Below are 20,820 nucleotides of genomic sequence, written 5' to 3'. Positions count from 1 at the left end.
TCTCTTTAAATTACTTTATTCAAGAAGGTGAGGAGGACAGACAGTTGGGGGGGACTGAGCTGAGCCCTGAGTCCCTGAACCTCCCAGCTCAGCCCCCCACAGCAGGACGGGACAAAAAATAGGGGGTGGGGACTCCAGCCCCACCCAGATAAGGTCGGGGACAGACAGGACCCAGGAACACCGACTGTCTGTCCTCCGGGCTGGTCCCTGGAGGGGGCGGCAGTCGGAGTACACAGGGCCCGGCCTGCGGACCACCCAGGACGGGGCTATTTGGGGGTGCTGCTGCCCTTCTTGGGGGTGGTGGGCTTCTTGCTCTGCCAGAGGTGTCCCTGGATGGTGAAGGCATCCACGCTCATGGACATGGTCTTGGCGGGGATCTGCGTGAAGCGCTTGCGGTCTGAGTTGTACTTGTAGATGCCCTCGACCATGGCTGGTGTGACCGTGCGGGGGCCGTAGCCCGCCAGCCGTGACAGCTCCTCTGTTTCTGCGGACAACGTGTACAGGGCCCGAAACTGGCAGCTCGAGTCGCGGAAGAGGATCAGGAAGTGGTTGGCCTTGCTCTTCTCGATCTCCTGGTGGGCGGCAGACACAGTTAGCCAGGCCACCAGAGAACCCCACCTGCCCCCGACCCCCCCCATAAAGCCCTGGTGAGGGCCTACCTCAAGAATGCGGTTCTTCTGTGGCTCATTCACCTTGCCTGCCAGGCAGCAGTGTGACAGGGCATTGTGGATGATGAACTTGTTGGACTTGGCACTCGGCTCCTTGTACAGCCGCGGACCTAGGGGGCAGGGCAGTGAGCAGGGACTCGTGGGGGCTGGTGCTCACCACCCCGCCACCCCCAAAAGTCCCACCACCTACCCGTATACTCAGGCACTGAGGCCGGGGAAGATGCATTGCTGCCATTGTCCCACTCACGTTCACGGCTGCCGGGCAGGCGGCTTGGGGACATGAGGCCAGATGGAGATGGAGCCCTGCAGGGGGAGGTGGGATGGGGTGGGGGTGCAGTCAGTGGTGGATGAAATCAGTATGCAGTGAGACCCAGCAGGGGTGCGCCCAGGACACGGCAAAGCAGGATGTATCCACAGATTCTGTCTATGCTCCTAAGTCCCTACAGGGCCAGGGCCAGCCCTGGGCATGCTGAACATGAGAGCAGAAAGGCTCATCCTTGGGTTCTGTCTCAGGTATGTGACCTTTCATCTCTGGCGCCATATCACACTCCTAGGTGCACACACACACACACACGCACACTCCAAGAGGCCACCTGCCACATAAGCACCTGCACGTCCAGGCCAAACTCACCGAGACGTGGGCCTCTTCACGCCAAGGCTACCGGGGGCCTCGTTGGCCACCGTGGACAGAGACAGGGTGGACTGAGAGTAGATTTTGCTGAGCCGAGAGCCTGGGAGCAGAGGGTGCCAGGTCAGGCACCCCCTGCCAAGCCCCCTTAACTCCACGTATGCCCGGGGGCCCGACCTGGCCAGTGGGAGAAGGCATATGGGGGTCAACCCTGCCTAAGACCCTCACCCTACACTGACCGCCCCCCGTCCCCCGTAAGCCAGGCTGTAGGGAAGCAGTACCTGACCTGTTAAGCTGCAGAGAGAACTCTGGGCCAGTACCCTTTACCCTGCTGTGGCCCCCACATCCTTCTGGAAGCCTTGATCCCCCACACCGCAGCCCTGTGTGTATACCCCAAGCCGCCCTGCTTGCCCCCGGGGGGCCTCACCCAGCAGTCCACGGGCTGGGCTCCGAGCCAGGGCCGAGTCATCACAGCAACCAGAGCGTGGCCGAGGGGCCCTCCGACCGCCGCGGCCCGGCCCCCCACTCCCCGATGCCCGGGGCCGCAGCACCTTATCAAGATCGTCCATCAACTTCAGCTGGGCCCGGCGTTCATACTCCAGCCGTGTGAACTCCCCCCGCCGGGGGCCCACCTCCTCCTCAGGGGGGGCCCGGGCAGCTGGGGCTGGGGTTGCAGCAGAGGCTGTAGGAGCTGTGGGTGCAGGGGGGCTGGGGGCCACCTCCTCCTGGGCCAGCCTACACACAGAGGAGATGAACACAGTCAGACAGGTGGCTGGGTTGCCGGGGGCAGAGGTCCTGGGGCTGAGCTCAGCCTCACCTCGAGGCCTCCTCCCTCCGCTGCTCCTTCTCGGCCTCCTGCCACTGTTTTCTCCGCCTCGCCTCCTCTGCTCGCCGCTGCTGCCGCTCCAGCAGGCTGGCCCGCTTCTGGGCCATCTCATCCTCGGGCTTGTCTTCATCCTGGGGGCAGGCATCGAGTGTAGCTGGCTGTCTCTCCCCTGGTTTGGCTGGAGTCTGTTTTGACCCAGCCTGCCAGCCACTCGAATGTCCTTGAGTTTTTGTCATTGGTCTGAAGGCATTTGGTGGGTGCCTGCTGTGTGTGTGACCCCATGCTGGGTTTTGGACACACAAAGGCCTCAACCCAGCTAGGACACAACACTGGTGAGCACACTGGTAGGGCAGGATCTATCCTAGTCTGGAGATAGCAGGAGAGGCTTCCTGGAGGAAGCAGCCTAGGAGAATGAGGTGGATTGAACTGGGTGGGGTTGAGTGGTGAGGAGTGCATTCTGGGGAGGGAACAGGAAGTGCAAAGGCCCTGAGACCAGAGAAGGTTGAGCAGGTGTGGAGCAGGGAGGCCAGTTTATTCTAGGAGCAAAGGGGAGCCACAGGAGGGTTTTAAATAGGGGAATGTGTGTTAGTCACTCAGCTGTGCCCGACTCTGCGACCCCATGGACTATAGCCTGCCAGGCTCCTCTGTCCGTGGAATTCTCCAGACAAGAATATTGTAATGGGTTGCCATTCCCTTCTCCAAGGGATCTTCCCGACCCAGGGATCGAACTCCAGTCTCCTGCATTGCAGGCAGATTCTTTACTGTCTGAGCCACTGGGGAAGACCACAGACAGGGGAGTGACAAGGTCCAATTTACATTTTAAATAAATGCTAACTGCTCACTTCACAGTGGCCAGGGATTGGTGTGTGGTGAGGGGTGGGCAGTGGAGACCAATCAGGACAAGACTGCTGGTGTCCAAGTAAGAGGTGCGGGCCCAGGCTGGGGATGCCAACAGGAAGAAGAGTGATTGGATGTGGAAGAATCAAAAGAATTAGTAGGGCCATGCTGGGAGTGGGGAGGAGAGAACAGGAGGGAGGGGCTGCTGTGGAAGACGCCAGCCTCATCTGTCTGTCTACCTGTTCCTGTTCATCTGTCCATAACCCACCCACCCATCCATCTACTGGGCCACCCCTGTCCATCTGTCTACCACTTACTTTCTGTTCACCCACTACCCACCCCATCTACATGTCCATCTGACCGCAGCTTGTAGGTCTGCCTGCTCCCACCTGGCTAACCATCTATCTGTCTCTGTTCCCCTACCAGCTCTGTTTGATCATACACTGAGAAAGCCCCATCCGTGTGACCACCTGTCCACCTGCCTGTCTGGTCATCCATCCATTCGCCCACCTGCCCCCCCCCCCCCCCCACCCCCCCGCTCAGGTGCTTACCTTATAGAAGAAGCCCAGTCCGGTGCGGGGCTCTCCCTCTGAAGACGCTTCCTCCTCTAAGGAGTCCTCAGCCCCAGGGGGGCTCCCATCTCCCTCGTCCTCAGCCGCTGGCTCCTCCAAGCTGCTCAGTGGGATCTCGATGAGGCCAGGCCGTGCTGCAGGCTCCTCAGGGGGCGGCCCCTCAGCCAGGAGGATGGAGGAGCGCGTCTGCACCGGCACCTGGCTCGGCGAGAACTTGCGCAGGTGGGGAAGGCTGTCCACGTCGTGTGGGGGAGTGAGCACCCTGGTCAGGGGTGCCAGCCGCAGCTCTGCTGGCCGCGCGTGTTTGGGGCTGCGGGGTGTGGGGCTGGGGCCGGGGCTGGGGCCCGGCCCGTGGCTGCGCCGGGCAGCTGGGGTGCGCCGGGCGGGGCTGGGGGATGCAGCTTTGGGGCCCGCTGTGGGACCAGGGATGACCCACGCGGCGGCCGCAGGAGTAGGGGCAGCCGCGGAGGGCTCGGGTGGGGCCAGGAGCCGCTGCTGCTGGTCTGTGAGCCTCTGCATGTCCCGTTGCAGAGAGTTTAGCGCTGCGCTCAGCTTGCTCACTGCCCGGTTATAGTCCCCCAGTCCTTCGGGGGGCACCGGGCCCAGTTCTGGTGAGAAGGTCACCGCCTTTGGCCGTGGGGACGGCTCACCCTGGCCCTCACCCGCTGGCCGCTCCCCGCCAGGGGCCGGGCCTAGCTCTGCCTCCGCTTCCCCACCGGCCTCCCGGGGCTGCACCTGCAGGAAAGCATTCTTGCCCAGTCGCTGGCGGTGCTTGGCAAAGATGGCCTCAATCCGTCGCTTCTGGGCCTCAATGGCCCGGCGTTTCTCCTCTAGCCGGGCTCCAAGCTCACTCATCTCCGAGCTCAGGGCCTCCGGTGCCCCTGGGGTAGCCACCGGGGACCCGGCCTCGACCTCAGCCTTCACCAGCTGCTTCTTGCGTTCAGCAAAGCTGGTCATCTTCACTTCAGAGTTGCTGGCTGCTGGGGACGAAGTTGCCACCTTTGGGGAGCCCTCAGGCAGGGCTGGTGGTTTTGATACCTCCCCAGCTGGGCAGGGAGCCGGTTTTGAGGGGCCCTCGGGGTGGGGCAAGTAGGCAGGTACTTTGGTGGGCCCCTCAGGCAGTGGTTTCGAGGTGCCCTCCGGTGGGTAGGGGGAAGCCAGCGGCAGTTTGGAGGACCCCTCAGGGGAGTGGAGGTAGAAGCTGCCATCGGCAGCCCCGTCTGGCAGCAGCCGGGGCTCGGCACTGTGGATGATCTGCAGGGCCTCCTCGATGGTAGGCAGGTCGCCAGTCTCCGGGGGTGGCTGTGCGGGGGTCCGGGCTGGCACAGGGCGCTGGGGACCCAGGCTGTCTGAGCTGACGGAGCGCAGTAGGACGGGGTCTCCCATGACAACATCCACGTCGCTGTCCAGGCCAAAGGGGGTGCTGAACGACACGGCCTGGGAAAGGGGACGGCTGGGCGGCCGGAGGGAAGGGTCAGCCCCTGGGACAGGTCCAGGCCCCACTCTGGCCCCTCTGACTCCACTGCCCGGGCCCTTTCGATGTGCTCACCTGAGCTGACGGTTCCAGGCTTTGCCGAGGGCCTCCATGTGGGACATGGACGGGGAGGACTTCAGCGAGCCTGGGGAGGGGTGATGAGTGGTCATTCTGGGGTCACTGGGGACCCTGGGTGGGGTGAGCCATGGAGTGTCAGTGGGTGAGTCACTGATGGGGCATTATGTGGATGGATAGCTGGGGGCCACGTGGTGTCACTAGGGGGTCCTTGTGAGCCCCTGGGGAGGTCATTGTGGGGGCCAGTGAATGTCACCAAGGAAGTCATTCAGGTACCAGACAGACCCAATGGAGGGGTCACAAGGTGCCCACATGACGTCAGCAGGGGCAGTCTGGGGGTGGGGGTGGGGGTGTGGGGGGGGCGGATCTCCAGTGACAAGCCCTCCCCTGCCCTCACCTGTGGATCCTCGGAGTGGGGACTGGGGGCCCCCAGGTGACAGGAGTGGATGGCGGAAATTGAAGACAGGAGAGCTGCCAAGACAGGTGTGTCAGCCAAGGTCCCCCCCTCCCTCCCCATCCCCCCCGGGAGTGGAGACCAGAGTGCCCCCCCACACCTCCCCTCTAGCTGACCCAGTCAGAGGAGGAACCTGTCGTGGCTGGGAAGTCTCCACCTGCCAGGGGATGTACCTGCTGCCGCTGTTGTTCTGGGGAGTAGAGGCCTCTGTGGCCTGGGGGGAGGCGGCTGCACACAGAGTAGAGGGTCAGGCAGGGCTTGGTCTTTTCCCCACCATCCCCCTCAACCCCACCCCACCCCAGGCCCAGGGCCAGGCCTTACCGTGACCATCAGGCAGATCCTTGACCTGCACAAAGTCGGGTTTCAGCACCTCGAAGCACATGAACAACTCAGCCAGCAGCACCATCAGGTTGACCTGGAGGCGAGAGGCAGGGTCAGCCACCTGGACCCACAGCCCCGGATGCCCATGAGGCCCACGAGGTAGCCTTACCTTGAGGGGCGGTGGAACATAGAGAAGGTCCTCCAAGGACAGCGGGCAGCCCCGAGGGAGGCGGGAGGCACAAAAATCCTGCACCAGCTGGAGGTTGTACAGGCTGTCTGCCACAGACATGGGGTCCTTGAGGCATACCTCTGTAGGGACAGGATGCCTGGGTCCCTGGCTCTCCGGGAAGGAGGACAGGGTCCCAGCACACAATATACACGGACACCTTCGACTGATGAGCTGAGCCGGGCCCCCTTCATAAGGTGGGTGTCATGACAGGCTGTCTGTCCCTCAGGTCTTTGCATCTACTGTCCTCACCGCCTGGAATGCTAGTCCCCCTAGAACTCAAATGGCTTCTGACTACCCAGCACCTAACAAAGTACCTAACATCCAGGACATTCCTCGAGATGAACTTATGGTTCATTCTCTCTCAACTACGATGTGAGCCGCCTGAGGCCAGGGGCAGGTCCATATTGGTTTGGTTGGATCTCTTGGTGCCTACAATAGGATCTGGCACACAGTTTGTACTCTACTCATATTTGCTGCAGGACTGAATTATGGAATCAAACAGTGTGGCTCAGATGGGAAAGAATCTTCTTGCAATGCAGGAGACCTGGGTTCGATCCCTGGGTTGGCAAGATCCCCAGGAGGAGGGCATGACAACTCACTCCAGTATTCTTGCCTGGAGAATCCCATGGGCAGAGGAGCCTGGCGGGCTACAGTGGGGTTACAAAGTGTCACACACGACTGAGCAACTAACACACACTGAATTACAGGCAGCACAGAGAGGTTTAGACACTTGGGCAAGGTCACACAGCTCATTAATAGAAGACCGAGGTTCAAACTCGGGTCTGCCAATCCTGGGAGCTACACAAAATCTCTGCGATACCTGGAGACAGGAGCCAAGGCCTGGGCGCCAGGCTCGTTGGGACAGGATCTGGCTCAGAGCCGCTCACTCACCCTCAAGTCGCAAGAGCTGGGGGCAGTAGCAGTGGATTGTGGCAGCCAGCGCAGCCCCGCTTGCCAGGTCCTGGAGGCTGGTCACCGTCGGAAAGCAGGGGGCACGCCGGGCCACCGCGCGGTCCTTGCGGTATCGAATCTGCGGGTGGGAGTCATGTCAGGTCAGAGGTCGGGCTGGCCTCCAAGTCAGCGGTCATGCAAGCTGTGTGGGGAGGCCTGGGGTTTCTACCACGAAGGGGCGTGAAGCCAGGGGGCGTCCCAGAGCCAGAGTGGGAGGGGGGCCAGCCTAGAGCAGGGTGGGGAAGGGCAGCAGCAAGAGGCAGAGGAGGTGTCTGAGAGCAGCCAGGCCAGCAGCGGGGGCTGGGGGCAGGGACTCCTGAGACCCTGGGGTGGGGGATACATTACCATGGGGGGTTTGCTCCCCGACTCCTTCAAACAGAAGGCAATTGCGTGCTGGGGGGGAGAGGAGCAGCCGTCAGCAGGGCGGGAGGGGTGCTGACTTGCTGGGCCCCCAAGCACACCTCTGGGATGGGGGACGGCCCTGACCCCTGTCCTGAGCCCTGGCCGTCCAACTCCCTGGCTGTGCTCTGGCCGGCTTTGGGGACCCCAGCACCTCCCAGCATGGAGGGACCCAACAGAGCAGCCTCTCATGCAGGAAGTCCTCCCCCACCCACTCAAAAGACGCAGGCCCCGGCTGGGGAGGGGATGCAGAGGAAGCAGGTAGGCAGGAGAGGAGCCCCCGACCCAGGCCCTAGGGTGGGGGGAAGGAGGAGGCCCTGAAGTGAGCAAAGGCAGGGGCTTCAGCCCAAAGCACCCCCACCCTCACCCCACTTGCAGTGGTCAGTTTCCCCTTGTTGCACTTCAGGGATGGACACCCCAGTGCCTCCAGAGCTGGGAGCAGGGAGCTGTCCTTAGGGAAGCTGGAGGCTCAGTTAGGAAGGTTCCTCTCCCCTCTTTTGGGTCTGATGATCTTCCTCTTGGCCAGAGGGGTCTTCTCCCTGTGCCCTGCCTGCTGGGGTCAGGATCCATGGGTCTGATGGGTTGGGGTCCTCCCTTCAGAAGCCCCAGAGGTCTCCCCACCTCGGCTCAGGTGGACAAGCCTCTGGATTACTGGGAGGGGAGTCATGTACCAGGGGAGAAGTAAGAGCAGAGATGACCCTCTTGCCTTGGTTCCCCAAAGGGCTTCCCTCTGTCCCCCAGGGCTGGGTCCCACTTCCTTTGCTCATAACTGGGAGCAGGGGAGAATAGGAGAGGGAGCGGGACAGGCAGGCAGAAAGAGACACACAGACAGCGACAAGCGGGGCAGGCAGACAGGGCAGAGAGACAGCCCCACTTACAGGAACCAGCTTCCAGTACCAGCGTGTGGGGCACTGATGCCAGAGAGGCAGAGAGGAGAGTGTGGCAGGAGTGGGCAGAGGCAAGGGGGCAGAGAGAAAGAGAGAGTCACTTCCGGCCCCCCCAAGAGCAGGAATGGCCTCGAGGCAGCCCCGACCTACCCATCCAGCCCTCAAAGATCCGCCCCTCCATCCTTCCATCCATCACCCCAGCCTCACCGAAGGCTGCGCTGGGGCCACCCCATCTGCAGGGGCCGCCGGAGATGCTCTCTGGGCAGCTTCCTGCTCCGTCTTCTCCTGCAGCCGCCGGATGGTCTGCGGAGCAGGGAGAGGTTAGCACTCCAGTCACTGGACCAGTCCTGGCCACCTCCCGCACCCCCATCTTGGCCCAGCCCCCACCTACCGTGTCTACCCAGAAAAGGAGCTTGTGCTCCAAGCTGGCTAGGGCCAAGGGACCAGGCAGTGTCTTTGTCCACTCGAAGGCGAAGGCAACCATGAGGGCATCAATGACAGCTAGGTGGGCTCCCTGTGGGGGCAAGGGCTGAAGGGTGAGCCCAGAGCGCAGGTTGGAGGCCTCCAAGGGAAAAGAAACAGGAAAAGCCTGGAGGTGGGAGGGGCTTACAGTGGGACGGGCTTGGGAAGCAGGCCAAGCTTGAACAGGAAAGTTAAAGTCGCTCAGTGTCTAACTCTTTGCGACCTCATGGACTATACAGCCCATGGAATTCTCCAGGCCAGAATACTTGGAGGTCACAAAGTAGGCCTTAGCGATCTGGCGTCCAGAGTAGCGCCTTTTGGGGAGGTGCCTGACTTGGTAGGAGGAGCCAGGCATGATGGGCGGAGCCTTGGTGGGGGAGGGACCTTGTTTGGTGGGGCGGGGCCTACCATGAGGATAGGCTGGTGCCTCAGGTCGGCCTCCTGCACCGGGCGCTCGGGCAGCGCGGGCACTGTGCCCCTCCGTGCCAGCAGTGCCAGAAGCGCAGAGGGGTTAGGGGGTGCTTCTAGCTGAGGCAGCGCCTGGCGCCAGGCCCGGCAGTACAGCTCGGCCGAGAGCAGCAGCCTTGTCACCGGGGGCTTCACATGCTCCTGGGCGTACTGATCCGTGTAGAAGGGCTCCCACAGCTCCGAGGGCACATGCTCTGCGGGGGCGGAGTGGAGGTAATGGCAGGGTCAGGGCCACGGGGCACAAACCCCCATACTTGCAACCCCATGGACTATGTAGCCTACCAGGCGCCTCTGTCCATGGAATTATCCAGGTAAGAATACTGAAGTGAGTAGCCATTCCCTTCTCCAGGACTCAGGGGTCAACCCAGGGATCGAACCCGGAACTCCAGCATTGCAGGCCGATTCTTTCCCGTCTGAGCCACCAGGGAAGCCCTTACATACAATTACTACTGCCAAGTCTCTTCAGTCGTGTCCGACTCTGTGCGACCCCATAGACGGCACCCCACCAGGCTCCCCCGTCCCTGGGATTCTCAAGGCAAGAACGCTGGAGTGGGTTGCCATTGCCTTCTCCAGTGTATGAAAGTGAAAAGCGGAAGTGAAGTCGCTTTGTCGTGTCTGACCCTCAGCGATGCCATGGACTGCAGCCTTCCAGGCTCCTCCATCCATGGGATTTTCCAGGCAAGAGTACTGGAGTGGGGTGCCTTCTCCATTACATACAATTACATGGCCCCAATTAAAGCAGGGGGTGGGTGGGATGTGGGTTGGGGCAGGTCTGTGCCAAGGAGGATGGCACCAAGATGGGAGAATAGGGGAGCTGGGCTAAGACAAGAGGCGCAAATGTGGAGGAGTTTCCCAGAGGAAGAGATGCTGGTGTTTCTGGCAGGGGGATCTGCATACAAAGGGGAGACGGTGGGACGGAGCACCGTGCCTAGAGGAAGTGGCGGGCACTTGGACCCAGAGTGGAAATGGAGGTCAGATAGGCGGGGTCTTGAAGCCACGCCTCTCATCCTCACCTAAGAACAGCAGTGACTAGAAGGGTTAATGGACATTCCTGGTGCTTCCCCTTACAGCAACCCTAGGAAGAGGCAGCCTGGACACGAGTGGTAACTCCGCTTTATAGATGAGGAAACCTAGGCACCAAGGCCCCACAGCTCATCAAGGCTGGGACTTCGCTGGTGGGCCAGTAGCTAAGACTCCGCACTCCCCTGGTTAGGGAACTAGATCCCACATGCCGCAACAATATCCAAACAAATAAATATTTAGGAAAACAAAAAAAAGGTTGGGACTGGGATTCAAACCCAAGTCTCAAGGAGACTACACCCTTAGAGTGGAGGCTGGAGGTGGGATGAGCTGTGGAGCACGGGGCTGGCTGGAGGGGCATAGAATGGAGGAGGGGACAGACTGCAAACACATTGAGAGGGGTGAACGGCCTGAACTTGGTGACTGAAGGGAGGGGGTGGGGGGAAGAGAGGCACCCAGAGCCCTATCTGGATGGGGAAGACAGGCGGGAAAAAGAGGGTGTTGGCTGAGATGGGGGTACAGGAGCACCTGGGACTTAGAGGCAGCCAGGGAAACTCTGAAAGAGAGGGACAAGGTAAGACGAGGAGGCTTGAGGAAGCCCTGGGGGAGGGGGGCAGTAGCAGAACCCCAACCAAGTAGAACCCAAGGGTGAGGAGGAGAAAAATCAGAGCCACTAGGAAGGACTTGGGAGGTAGAGAAGGAGGATCCAACCCTCCTGGGCCTGCCCTCCTGGGCCTTCCAGGGAGCCCCAAGTCTTATCCCAGTCAGAGCTGCTGCTCTGTACACTTGGGTTCTGCCTGTGTTGGAAGAATGTGAGGAGGCGGGATTGTACTGTTTAGAAACATTTGTTTAGAAACATTTGAACGTGATATACCAGGCCTTCCTCAGGTGCCTGAATTCACAGCAGTGCTCCCCCGGGGTCCTGGCCCTCAGCTACCCTCAGCTTCAAGGACCCAGGCACCCTTGCCTTCAACCCCTCCCTGGCCCCCCTGATCTTTCCCCACCCCTTAAACTCACACTTGACCTTCTTCCCACTTAATACCTAAACCTTGCAAAGAGTTGGGCCATCTCCCTGACCCTTGAAGGGAAAGTTCCCCAGAGCGAGAGATTATATTATGTGAAGTCAGACAGAGAAACACAAATATCAAACCCCATCACTTGGAATATGTGGAATATTCCATATGTGGAATCTAAAAAAATGATACAAAGGGGCTTATTTACAAAACAAGACTTACAGACACAGAAAACAAACTTAGGGTTACTAAAGGGGAAGTGGGGAGCGATTAATTAGGAATTTAGGATTAACATATACGTAGTACTATGAACTAGATAACCAACTAGGACCAATGCAGAGCACAGAAAACTATACTCAGTATCTTGTAACAAGCTATACTGAAAAAGAATCTGAAAATGAATGTGTGTGTGTGTGTTCAGTCATGTCCAGCTCTTTGCAACCCCATGGACTGTAGCTCGTCAGCTCCTTTGTCCATGGAATTTTCAAGGCAAGAATCCTGGAGCAGGTTGCCATTTCCTACTCCAGGGGATCTTTCCGACCCAGGGATTGAACTCATGTCTCTCGCATATCCCTCACTGACAGGTGGAGTCTTTACCATTTTGCCGCCTGGGAAGCCTATATATGTATGTATAACTGAGTCACTTTGTTGTTCACGTGAAACTAAACACAACATTGTAACTATACTCCAATTAAAAAAAAGAAAAAAGAGTTCTCCAGGTTCTCTTTCCTTCCACCCTACTCCCGATCCAACCCCTCCCCATCCTCCCCATCCGTTCCTTCCCTTGTAGCTCCCAGCCTTCCCAAGGCCAGCAGTGGCCTTCCAACACCCACTATCTTGCCTGGGCTCTCTGCCGAGCACCTCCTTCTTTGGGAAGTCTTCCTCCCTCTGGTGTCTCCCAACATCCTATCTCTTTTCTCTTTCTCCCACCACTCAAGCCTGGCTGCCTGCCTCCATGCCTTTTCATTGCTGGGCTCCTGATAGTTCTGTCTGAGCAGCCCTGTCAATGGACACGCTCTCCCCACCTCCTTCCCACCGCAATGATGGCTTCCATAGTCATCTGAGCACTGCCCCCTGCTGCAGCCCAGGCATTGCCCCTAATCCTTAGCATCTTTCTCCTTCTCTCTTCCCATCACAGTGAGAGAACACCATCCCTCCTTCTCTCTCCCCACCTCCAGCATCCAGCTTCGACTCACTGGGCTGCAGCTCCTGGCATCCCCTGAAGCCAAACCCTCCTCCCTCCCTCTCTAGCTCCAGGTTTCTTTCCTGCTCTCATCAACAAAATGAAACAAGTTTCTTTCCTGCAGGACATGTCAGGGCCTTGAAGATGACAACTTGAGCTAGAGCTACTGATGGCTACTGTTTACTAAGGGGCTTCCGAGGTCAGGGGCTTCCCAGGTGGTGCGGTGGTAAAGAATTCACGTGCCAATGCAGAAGACACAAGAGATGTGGGTTTGATCCCTGGGAGGGGAAAATCCCCTGGAGGAGGGGCATGGCAACCCACTCCAGTATTCTTGTCTGGGAAATCCCAGGGATAGAAGAGCCTGGTGGGCAACAGTCCATAGGGCTGCAAAGAGTCAGACACAACCAAGCACTCTTAATGTTTATCAAGTACTTAGGTTATACTAGTGTGTCTTTGCCGAGGCACAACTGGGATTTGTGATGATGTGTGTTTAGTGGGGCTCTAGGTGTGGGGAATTGGGGCAGGGAATGCTGTTCTGGGCATTGTAAAATGTTTAGCAGGCTTCCTGATCTCTCCTCAAGAGCTGACAAGAGCACTGTCGTCTCTAATAGTGACAACCAAAGATATTCCCAAACACGGCCCCTAAGTGACAAACTCATCCTCGGTTGAGAACTGCGGCTCTATGCTATTTTTATTGGCTCTACGCTATGTTTATCGGAGCACTTAATACTGTCCAACAGGAATAGAATACGAGCCACACAAGAAGTTTAAATTTTTCGATTGCACCGTTTAAAAAGCAGCAAGGAGTAACAAGACCTTATAATATATCTCACCCTATATATATATATATATATATATATATATATATAGGTAATATATATCTTAGTAACATATCTCTCACATATATATACCCAAAATATTATTTCAACATGTCAACATAAAAACATTATTAATGAGATGTTCACATTTTTTTTCTCTCACAAGTCAGATCAGCCACATGTTGCTCTTGAGACTCCCTTGGACTGCAAGGAGATCAAACCAGTCAGTCCTAAAGGAAATCAACCCTGAATATTTATGGGAAGGACTGATGCTGAAGCTGATGGCAAACACACTGGACAGCACAAGTAGCCTTTGGGCCACCCTCCCGTGTGCATCTGCTCATGGCATTCCTCTTCTTTTTTTAACTGGAGGATAACTGCTCTACGATGTATTGGTTTCTCCCATACACCGTGAATCAGCCATAAGTATTCATATATCCCCTCCCTCTTGAGCCTCCTCCCGCCCCCCTTGCTCATGGAATTCTTATGAAACTTATCCATGGTACAGATGGGAAAACATAGACCCAGACTTGGCCAAGATCAAAGAGCTAGTAGAGGGTGGAGCCGACAGGACCCTAGCTCCCTAGAGCATCACAGGGAAGTTCTGGCGGCCTGAGGGACTGCACGTAGTGTTTCCCAAACTTGTGTAAAGATGGCACCCTTCCTTATCTTATCTCTGAGCTCACTGTGGAGCCCACTAGCCTGCATTCCTGCCCAACCTCCTCAGGCCTGTGCCCTGGGCCACCAGAAAGACCCCTTCCCCCTAGCCATTTTTCCCCAGAGGGGCAACTGCATAGCTGATCTCATCTTCTCAGTCCCCAAACACCTTCCCCGGCTCCCCAAGGCCCTTAGATCCCCACATGTGGCCTGAGAGGACCTCTCCAATGGCACCAGACTCCCTCATCATCCCCAGCCACTCCTGGGCACAGCACAGAGAACTCCCTGTGGGTCTCCTCCCCCTAGAAAACTCCTACACACCCTTCAAGGTCCAAATGCTCCCTCTAGTGAGCTGTCTGTCCTTTCTACCCCCTTCCCTGGAAGACTTCTAGGATTTCCTCCCCCAGCCCCTCTGCAGGGCTGGCAGCCCTCTTCAACACTGCTTGGACATCACCGGCTTTATCACCAGAAGAAGCAACCGTCTGGTTTCAGGGCCCATCATCCTCTCTCCAGAGTTCATCCCCATCTTTTCTGTCCTGAGAGCCCAGCACTGGCCTGGCACCCAACAGGCATCAGTAAAGAGTTCCAGAGTTCATGGATCAAGCAGGGCTCTGCTCACCACTTCCTGCTTAGAGCCTGGGGTCCCCCCTTCCTCAGTCCCCCTCTGTTCAGAGAACATGGGTGAGGGGACAGACTGAACTTGACCCTCCGGGACCATATCACACAATTTGGGGGAGCTGAGTCAGTGAAAACAGAACTGGGTGAGTCAGGGCATCCTCCCAGAGACCTGACTTTTCTTTCTGCAAAATGGAATAGTAATTTCTCTTTGGTCCCCTGGCCAGAGGACAAATAATATTATCTTTAATAAAAATACCACCAGTCATGGCAGCAGAAACAGCGACATCCACTTAGTGTGTACAGTGGGGCCAGACACAGAAGAATCCCATGGTCTGTCTGTCTCACCTTGTGAAAGATGGAACTGGGACCCCACTCACCCCAGCACTGCCCTGGGGCTTAGTGGACAATTGTGAAGTGGATAACAAAGTGAATACATGCTTTCTTTTACAGAGGACTCAACAGAAGCTTAGAGAATTGGGTTAATTCGGCCACATTCTGGGGGAGCGTGGCACTCAACCCAGCTGATTCCCAAAGCTGAGTCCTCTGCGGCCTCCTAACTTGGGATGCCGGGGACTGGGGCAGGCTGGGCTCTCTCCCCGCCAATCCTTCCTCTCTTCCTCAAGCAGGTATTTGGGGGTGGGTGGGCCCTCGAGTGGGCCCTGCCTGGGAGACTGCAGGGAAAGAGACTGGGAGAAAAAGACAGGCTCAGGCAGAACCAGGAGACAGACGGACAGCTGTCACCAAGACCCACACCCAGAACAGGTTGATCTGGGAAGGCCACTGAAGGGGGGATGGGCTGCGCTCAGCTGGTGCCAACACCAGTGGGCAGGACCCGTAGGCGGGCAGGGCGTCCCCCCAGAAGGCCCAGACCTTAATTAACTCCTCTTCCCCATGGCCAGGCCCTGACTCCTGGCTCTGGCATAAGGCCATGACTGAAACTGCCTTGGGCCTCAAATCCTAGGGATGTACCCGCATCCTCCTCCCCCATGGGGTGGCCCGAGGTCTCCACCATGTGGGTCTTGGGGAGGAAGTGGGACAAGGCCCCACACCTGGGCCCCCACTCCCAGCGATCATGGATAAGCCATTTCCCTTCTGCCGGGCTCGCCCTCCTCCTGAGTAAAATGGGGCAATAAGTCACAGCTGCCAGCCGCCGGCCGGGGCCATGGAGGCGAGAGAGGGGCTTCCTGGAGCTCCCTTCGCCGCCCGCAGCGCAGGCAGGGCCGACGCGGGGTGTGTGTGTCCGGCCTGGACAGGGGCGGGGGTCCTCGCGGGCGCGTGATATGAGGGTGTAAAGGGTGGGGGGAGGACGTGCCAGAGGCGAGGCTCGCCCTGGGGACCCCACTCGGCCCACAGACCCTGCCCGGCTCACCTGGGGACCCGGACGCCCCGGTCGTGGCGCGGAGCTGGGCAGCCGGCCCCACCCCCACCGCGCTCCCGCAGCCGCGCGGGCAAAGTCCACCGCCCGGGCCGAGCAGGAAGCCCAGAGGCCCGGCGCCGAGGGGCCCAGGCCCGGGGACCCCCCCGCCCCCGGCGGCCGGCGCTATTGTTCCCACGGCCCCGGCCTCCCCAGCGCGGCGCCCCGCCCCCCGCACCTGCCGCCCCCCTCTTCCCCCGGCCCCGGTACCTGCGCCCCCGAACGCGGCCCGCAGCACCCACGCCAGGCTGGCCGCCGCCTTGGCCCGCGAGAAATCGTACTGGTCCAGCGACTTGATCTCGGGCACCAGGAAGGTCCTCCGCAGCGGCCCGGGCCCCGGGGGCGCCGCCTCCACCATGGCGGCGCGGGGGCTGCGGGCACCGGCTCCGCGCTCGCTCGGGCTGGGCTTCGCCGCGCTCGCACCCGGGCCGGGCCCGCGGCCGCCACCACAGCCGCCGCCGCCACCACCACCACCGCAGGCGAGCCAGGTGCGGCCGCTCGCGCTCGCGACGCTGCGTCGGCCCCGCCCCGGGGCGGAGCCCAGGTGCGCCCCGCCCCCGGCCCTGGCCCCCTACCCGGTCCCCTCGCCTGACCCGGTCCCCTCGCCTCGCCAGGTCCCCTCGCCTCGCCCGGCCCCTCGCCGCCGCAGGGTGGGGCGGGCCCAGACTGCGGCGGCGGCGGGGGCGGCTGCGGAGGAGTGTCTGTGTGTGTGCGCGCCCGCGCGCGCTTGTCTGTGTGCGCGCCCTGGGGAGGATGAGGGACCCTCCGCTTGCGGCGTGGGAGCCGGCACAAGTGTTGTTCCCTTAGATGAGGATGTGAGCTTGTCATTCCGGCCCTGGAGGCAGCGCGCGCGTGGGTGCACCTGTTTCTCATTGTGTCTTGGGAGCGTCCAAGAATGGGTGTCTGTGTCCGCACCAGTGTGTGGTCTCTGCAAGTTTGGGTGGTGCACGAGTGTGTTTGAGGGTGTCTGCATGTGCGTATCTGTGTGAGTGTGTGACAACGCGTGTGTGTGTCCTTGATTTTCATGAGTGTTGTGTTTTCAAGGATCTATATTGTGTAGGTGCCCGTGTCCTTAGAATACAGGAGTATCTGTGTTTTGTCATTGTGCTTGCGAGTGTGCCTATTTGTGAGCATTTAAATGTACTTGTATATGTATCAGAGTGTGATGAATGTCAATGAAGGAGGATATGTGAAAAATTGAGTATGTGTATTTATAGAGTGTGACGGCTTGTAGCTGTGAGTGTGTTTGAGTGGCTGTTACTGGGTATATCTGCAAATATATTTACATTCCTGTGTGGATTTGTGATGTCAACAGTATTGGTTGGGGGCGGGGCTTCACCTGTGTGTAGATGGGGATTATATATTTGTATCCAAGTGCATTTGTATATGAGTCTATGAGTGTGATTGTGTGCATTGGATGTCTATGGGGGGAGACATGGCAGAATGTGCCTTGCGCATACATGTATATTGACATGTAAGTGTATTGTGGGTGACTGCATTTGGGTATATGGTGTGAATCAAGGTGGTGTGACAGGGTGTGTAAATCATGGAAGGGGATGTAATTGTGTAAGAATGTCCATTTCTTGGATGCATTTATGAGTGTGGGTGCATGTTAAGTCCTTTCAGTCGTGTCTAATGCTTTGAGACTCCATGGACTATAGCACACCAGGCTCCTCTGTTCATGGAGTTCTCCAGGCGAGAATAGGTTGCCATTCCCTCCTCTAGGGGATCTTCCTGACCCAGGGATTGAACCCATGTCTCTTGTGTCTCCTGCATTGGCAGGCAGGTTCTTTACCACTAGCTAGTGCCACCTGGGAAGCCCTGTATGAGTGTTTGTGCCTATTTCTGTAGGAACTGCAGATATGTGTGAGCAAATCTGTGTGTGGTATGAGCCTGATTGTGTATGTTGGCATGGAGGTGTGTCTGTATGTGTGACTATATGTGTGTGAGCTCAGGTATTTGTGTACATGATGCAATTGTGTGGATGTTACTGGGTGTACTTGTAAATGTCTGAGCGCCTATTGGTGGATATTTGTTTAATATTTGCTTGTGTGTTCCATAGTGTTTTTTTTTTTAATGTCAACTGTGGGCCTCTTAACTGTGTGTAATTGTGAACACAGGCGTGTTTGTGAATGTTAGGTATTTGTGTAGATCTAGATGTGTATATCAGAGTGCAGTTTTGTGTGTATAGTAAATGTACGTATATGCTTGGGTTTATGTTATCTGTTTATATGAGCATTGACCTGTATCACTGAGTGGATTGTGTGTGTATTTGTGTGTGTGGAGCTGGTGTTTACCTCTGTGGGTTTGTGGATATTGCACCTGGAAGAGTGTGTGTATCTGGTTTCTGAATGTAAACTGAGTGCCTGAACGTATCTCTTTATGTATAAGTGCTTTTGTGGGTGCCTAGTTGTGAACATATGGCTGTAGTGTGTGTGTAGGTGTATGTGTGTAAGAAGTCATACTTTGAATGGCTTTGTGGGTGAGTAAGGGTAAGTATTTGTGCATCTAGATGCACTTGGGTGTCATATATAAATAAGACTGGGTGGGTGAATTCTGTGTAAGGGAACGTAAGTGAGTCTGTGCATTTGCAACTACAGAGGGGTTTCAATCTATAAACACACAGAATAGTGTTTTCTTGACTGTGTAAAATTCTGTGAGATGAAACTGACTACAGCAAATCAGTCTCTTGACAACCGCCCCCCATAGGGGTCCCTGAGCCCCATCCTTTGTAGAAATTGCCCATCCGCTTAACATACAAGGTACAGGGGTGCTTGAGGAGTGGGTCTCCTGGTCCAGAGCCTGTTGGGGGGCAGGAGGTGGGTGTGCCCAAGGGAGGAGAGCTGGGGCGTGGGCCCTCCTGTCTGGATGTGCCCGTGCAGGAGTGGGTGTGGGCGCACTCACAAAGGGGCCAGTGTGGATGTGTCTGAACACACGTGTGGGATGTGTGTGGCGCACGTGCCCTGGCCCCTATCCCAACCCCCTGCTCCTCCCGCCTGAAAGACATGCATGAGTCCTTTTTCCCTTGGGCTTCAGTCCTTTTTCCCTTGGCTTCGGTGTCCCCGTCTGCAACACAGTCAGGGGATCCCGGGCTCCGGGGCTAGGGAGGTGACCTGGCGGGGACGGGCGTGCCTGCGTGCCCTGCCCCTCCTGGGAGCGTGGCGTGTCCTGCCGGGGCACACGTGTCTGTGCTTTCCTTGGGGAGGTTCTCATGACCTTTGTGGACCCCAAGGGCAAACACGGGTGAAGCCGGTGCCTCCCGCTTGTGGGCACTCTCCCGGGGGACACATTGTGACCAGGCAGCCAAAGGCTTTCCCGCCTTGGGAGGCGCCTCCGCTAGCCTTCAACCGCCCGGGGTGGGAAAGGCAGGGGGCTTCCGGTGGTGTAGCGAGCCGGAGCCAGTGGCCTCCTGGCGCCCAGCCCCCACACTGGGCGGACTGGAATGCCTGGCTGGGCTGGACCGCCCCACCCACGCCTGCTGGAAACCACGTCCCACCTTCCCCCCTGGGGGCTTGTTCCTGGGGCCCGGGCGGCTCCAGACATACTGACTCTCCAGTGTGCACCAGGCGCCCCATCTTAGCAGCCCCCTCCCGCCCTGCCGGCTTCTTTGCCTCCAGCCTCCTCGCTCACCTGCAGGCCTGGCTCTCAAACCTCTTAACTCATTCGATGGGCCCTGGTTATTAAACGGGGGTGGGGTGGGGATGACTTAGAGGCTTTGTAGGTCAAGGGTTCCGAACTAAGTTTAGGACACTGATGAATCCCGAAAAAGCCATCTGCAAAATTATGTATGCGCAGTGCACTTTCGGGGATTGTGCTAACAGATAACAATTTCTGAGAGAACGATATGCCCAGCACAGTCTCATTTAATCCTCACAACCACCCTAGCATAGTAGCATACCCATTTCACAAACAGGAAAACTGAAGCAGAGCACCATGAAGTCAGGTGGCAAGGAGAATGTAAGGAGCCTTTGAGCCCAACCACCAGGATCCAAGTTGCATCTGCCTAACAATTATGCTGCCCTTCCATTCCAAGGCTGGTGCACATTCTCCACATACCTATGAACCTTCAAATAGAGTTGGGTGAGGCCTCTAGTTTTGGGGATCTCAGAGTGGAGGAAGAAGTTTGAGGTCCCTTTTTTGTACCTGCAGCCTATATAGCAAGTTGTGGTGATGGGATTCAGGTATGGTCAGTGATTCTGTCCTCCACATCCCCACAGTATTCCCATGGTGGTACCTCTGAAGTTTGGCCAGAGTAGAGGGAGATTATTATCAGACCTCCAGGGGCCTCCAGGAGACATTTCTAAAATATTTCAAACTAACGTCTTTTAAAACTAAAACACGATAGTGCATTGCCCAGGGTTGTCCCTGTCCTCATGACACTTCCATGCAGAGGCAATAAACAAATCCATCAAAGAGATCATTTCAGCAACGGACACAATAGTGAGGCAGGAATGAAACAAAGGAGGGGGGGGACCTGGAAATAGCCAGGGTGGGGGCTTCTTCAGTTTGAGACTGGGAGACTTTTTTGAGGAGAGGAAGATGGAGCTGAGACAGGACTGATGACCCAGAGCATTCCAGACAGAGAGAGTTGCCTGGGCAAAGGGCAAGGAGGGGTGGGGAGGCAGGTAAAAGCTTGGTGCTCAGGACAGGTCCCTGGAGCTGGTGTGAGTGAGGCAGGCAGAGGAAGATGTTAGAAGGTTTTGGAGTGCTCCTTAAATTCTCTGAAACGCAGACCTTTTTTTTTTTTTGCAATCCCTAAAATGCAATAGAAATTAATTTCTAGGAAAATAAGATTGAAAATGAGATTGAAAAAGACATGCATGGGAATCCCCAGGCAGTTAGGACT

At 57.6% G+C, this 20,820-nt stretch overlaps 1 protein-coding gene across 5 annotated transcripts; it reads right to left on the bottom strand.

Annotated features, from left to right (window-relative positions):
• Window positions 1–16,496, bottom strand: CAMSAP3 (calmodulin regulated spectrin associated protein family member 3). 5 transcript variants are annotated; one of them, XM_042250000.2, is made up of 19 exons: window positions 16,185–16,496; window positions 9,192–9,445; window positions 8,713–8,835; window positions 8,529–8,624; window positions 8,313–8,345; window positions 7,381–7,428; window positions 6,976–7,114; window positions 6,025–6,164; window positions 5,856–5,949; window positions 5,708–5,762; window positions 5,478–5,551; window positions 5,081–5,150; window positions 3,511–4,984; window positions 2,114–2,253; window positions 1,724–2,031; window positions 1,300–1,399; window positions 859–971; window positions 660–778; window positions 1–572 (listed from the first exon to the last, which is right to left on the bottom strand). In XM_042250000.2, the coding sequence occupies exons 1-19, from the start codon at window positions 16,330–16,332 to the stop codon at window positions 267–269; spliced, it is 3,834 nt and encodes a 1,277-aa protein (XP_042105934.1). In that variant the 5' UTR covers window positions 16,333–16,496; the 3' UTR covers window positions 1–266. The 5 variants fall into 5 exon arrangements, with proteins under 5 accessions (XP_042105934.1, XP_042105937.1, XP_042105936.1 ...); XM_042250003.2 differs by having other exon boundaries at window positions 3,511–4,933; XM_042250002.2 differs by lacking the exon at window positions 7,381–7,428.
• Between the last annotated feature and the right edge of the window lie 4,324 nt (window positions 16,497–20,820).

Source organism: Ovis aries, chromosome 5 (genome assembly GCF_016772045.2).
Source record: "Ovis aries strain OAR_USU_Benz2616 breed Rambouillet chromosome 5, ARS-UI_Ramb_v3.0, whole genome shotgun sequence".
Lineage (NCBI taxonomy): Eukaryota > Metazoa > Chordata > Mammalia > Artiodactyla > Bovidae > Ovis > Ovis aries.
This window is presented reverse-complemented; position numbering and strand designations above follow the sequence as displayed.

Coding starts and splice junctions, on each gene's coding strand:
- CAMSAP3 (XM_042250000.2), bottom strand. CDS start 16,332: ATGGTGGAGGCGGCGCCCCCGGGGCCCGGGCCGCTGCGGAGGACCTTC. Junction 8,836..9,191: donor GGCACCAGCCTATCCTCATG/GTAGGCCCCGCC, acceptor TTGCCCCCACAG/GGAGCCCACCTAGCTGTCAT. Junction 2,032..2,113: donor CGGAGGGAGGAGGCCTCGAG/GTGAGGCTGAGC, acceptor CTCTGTGTGTAG/GCTGGCCCAGGAGGAGGTGG.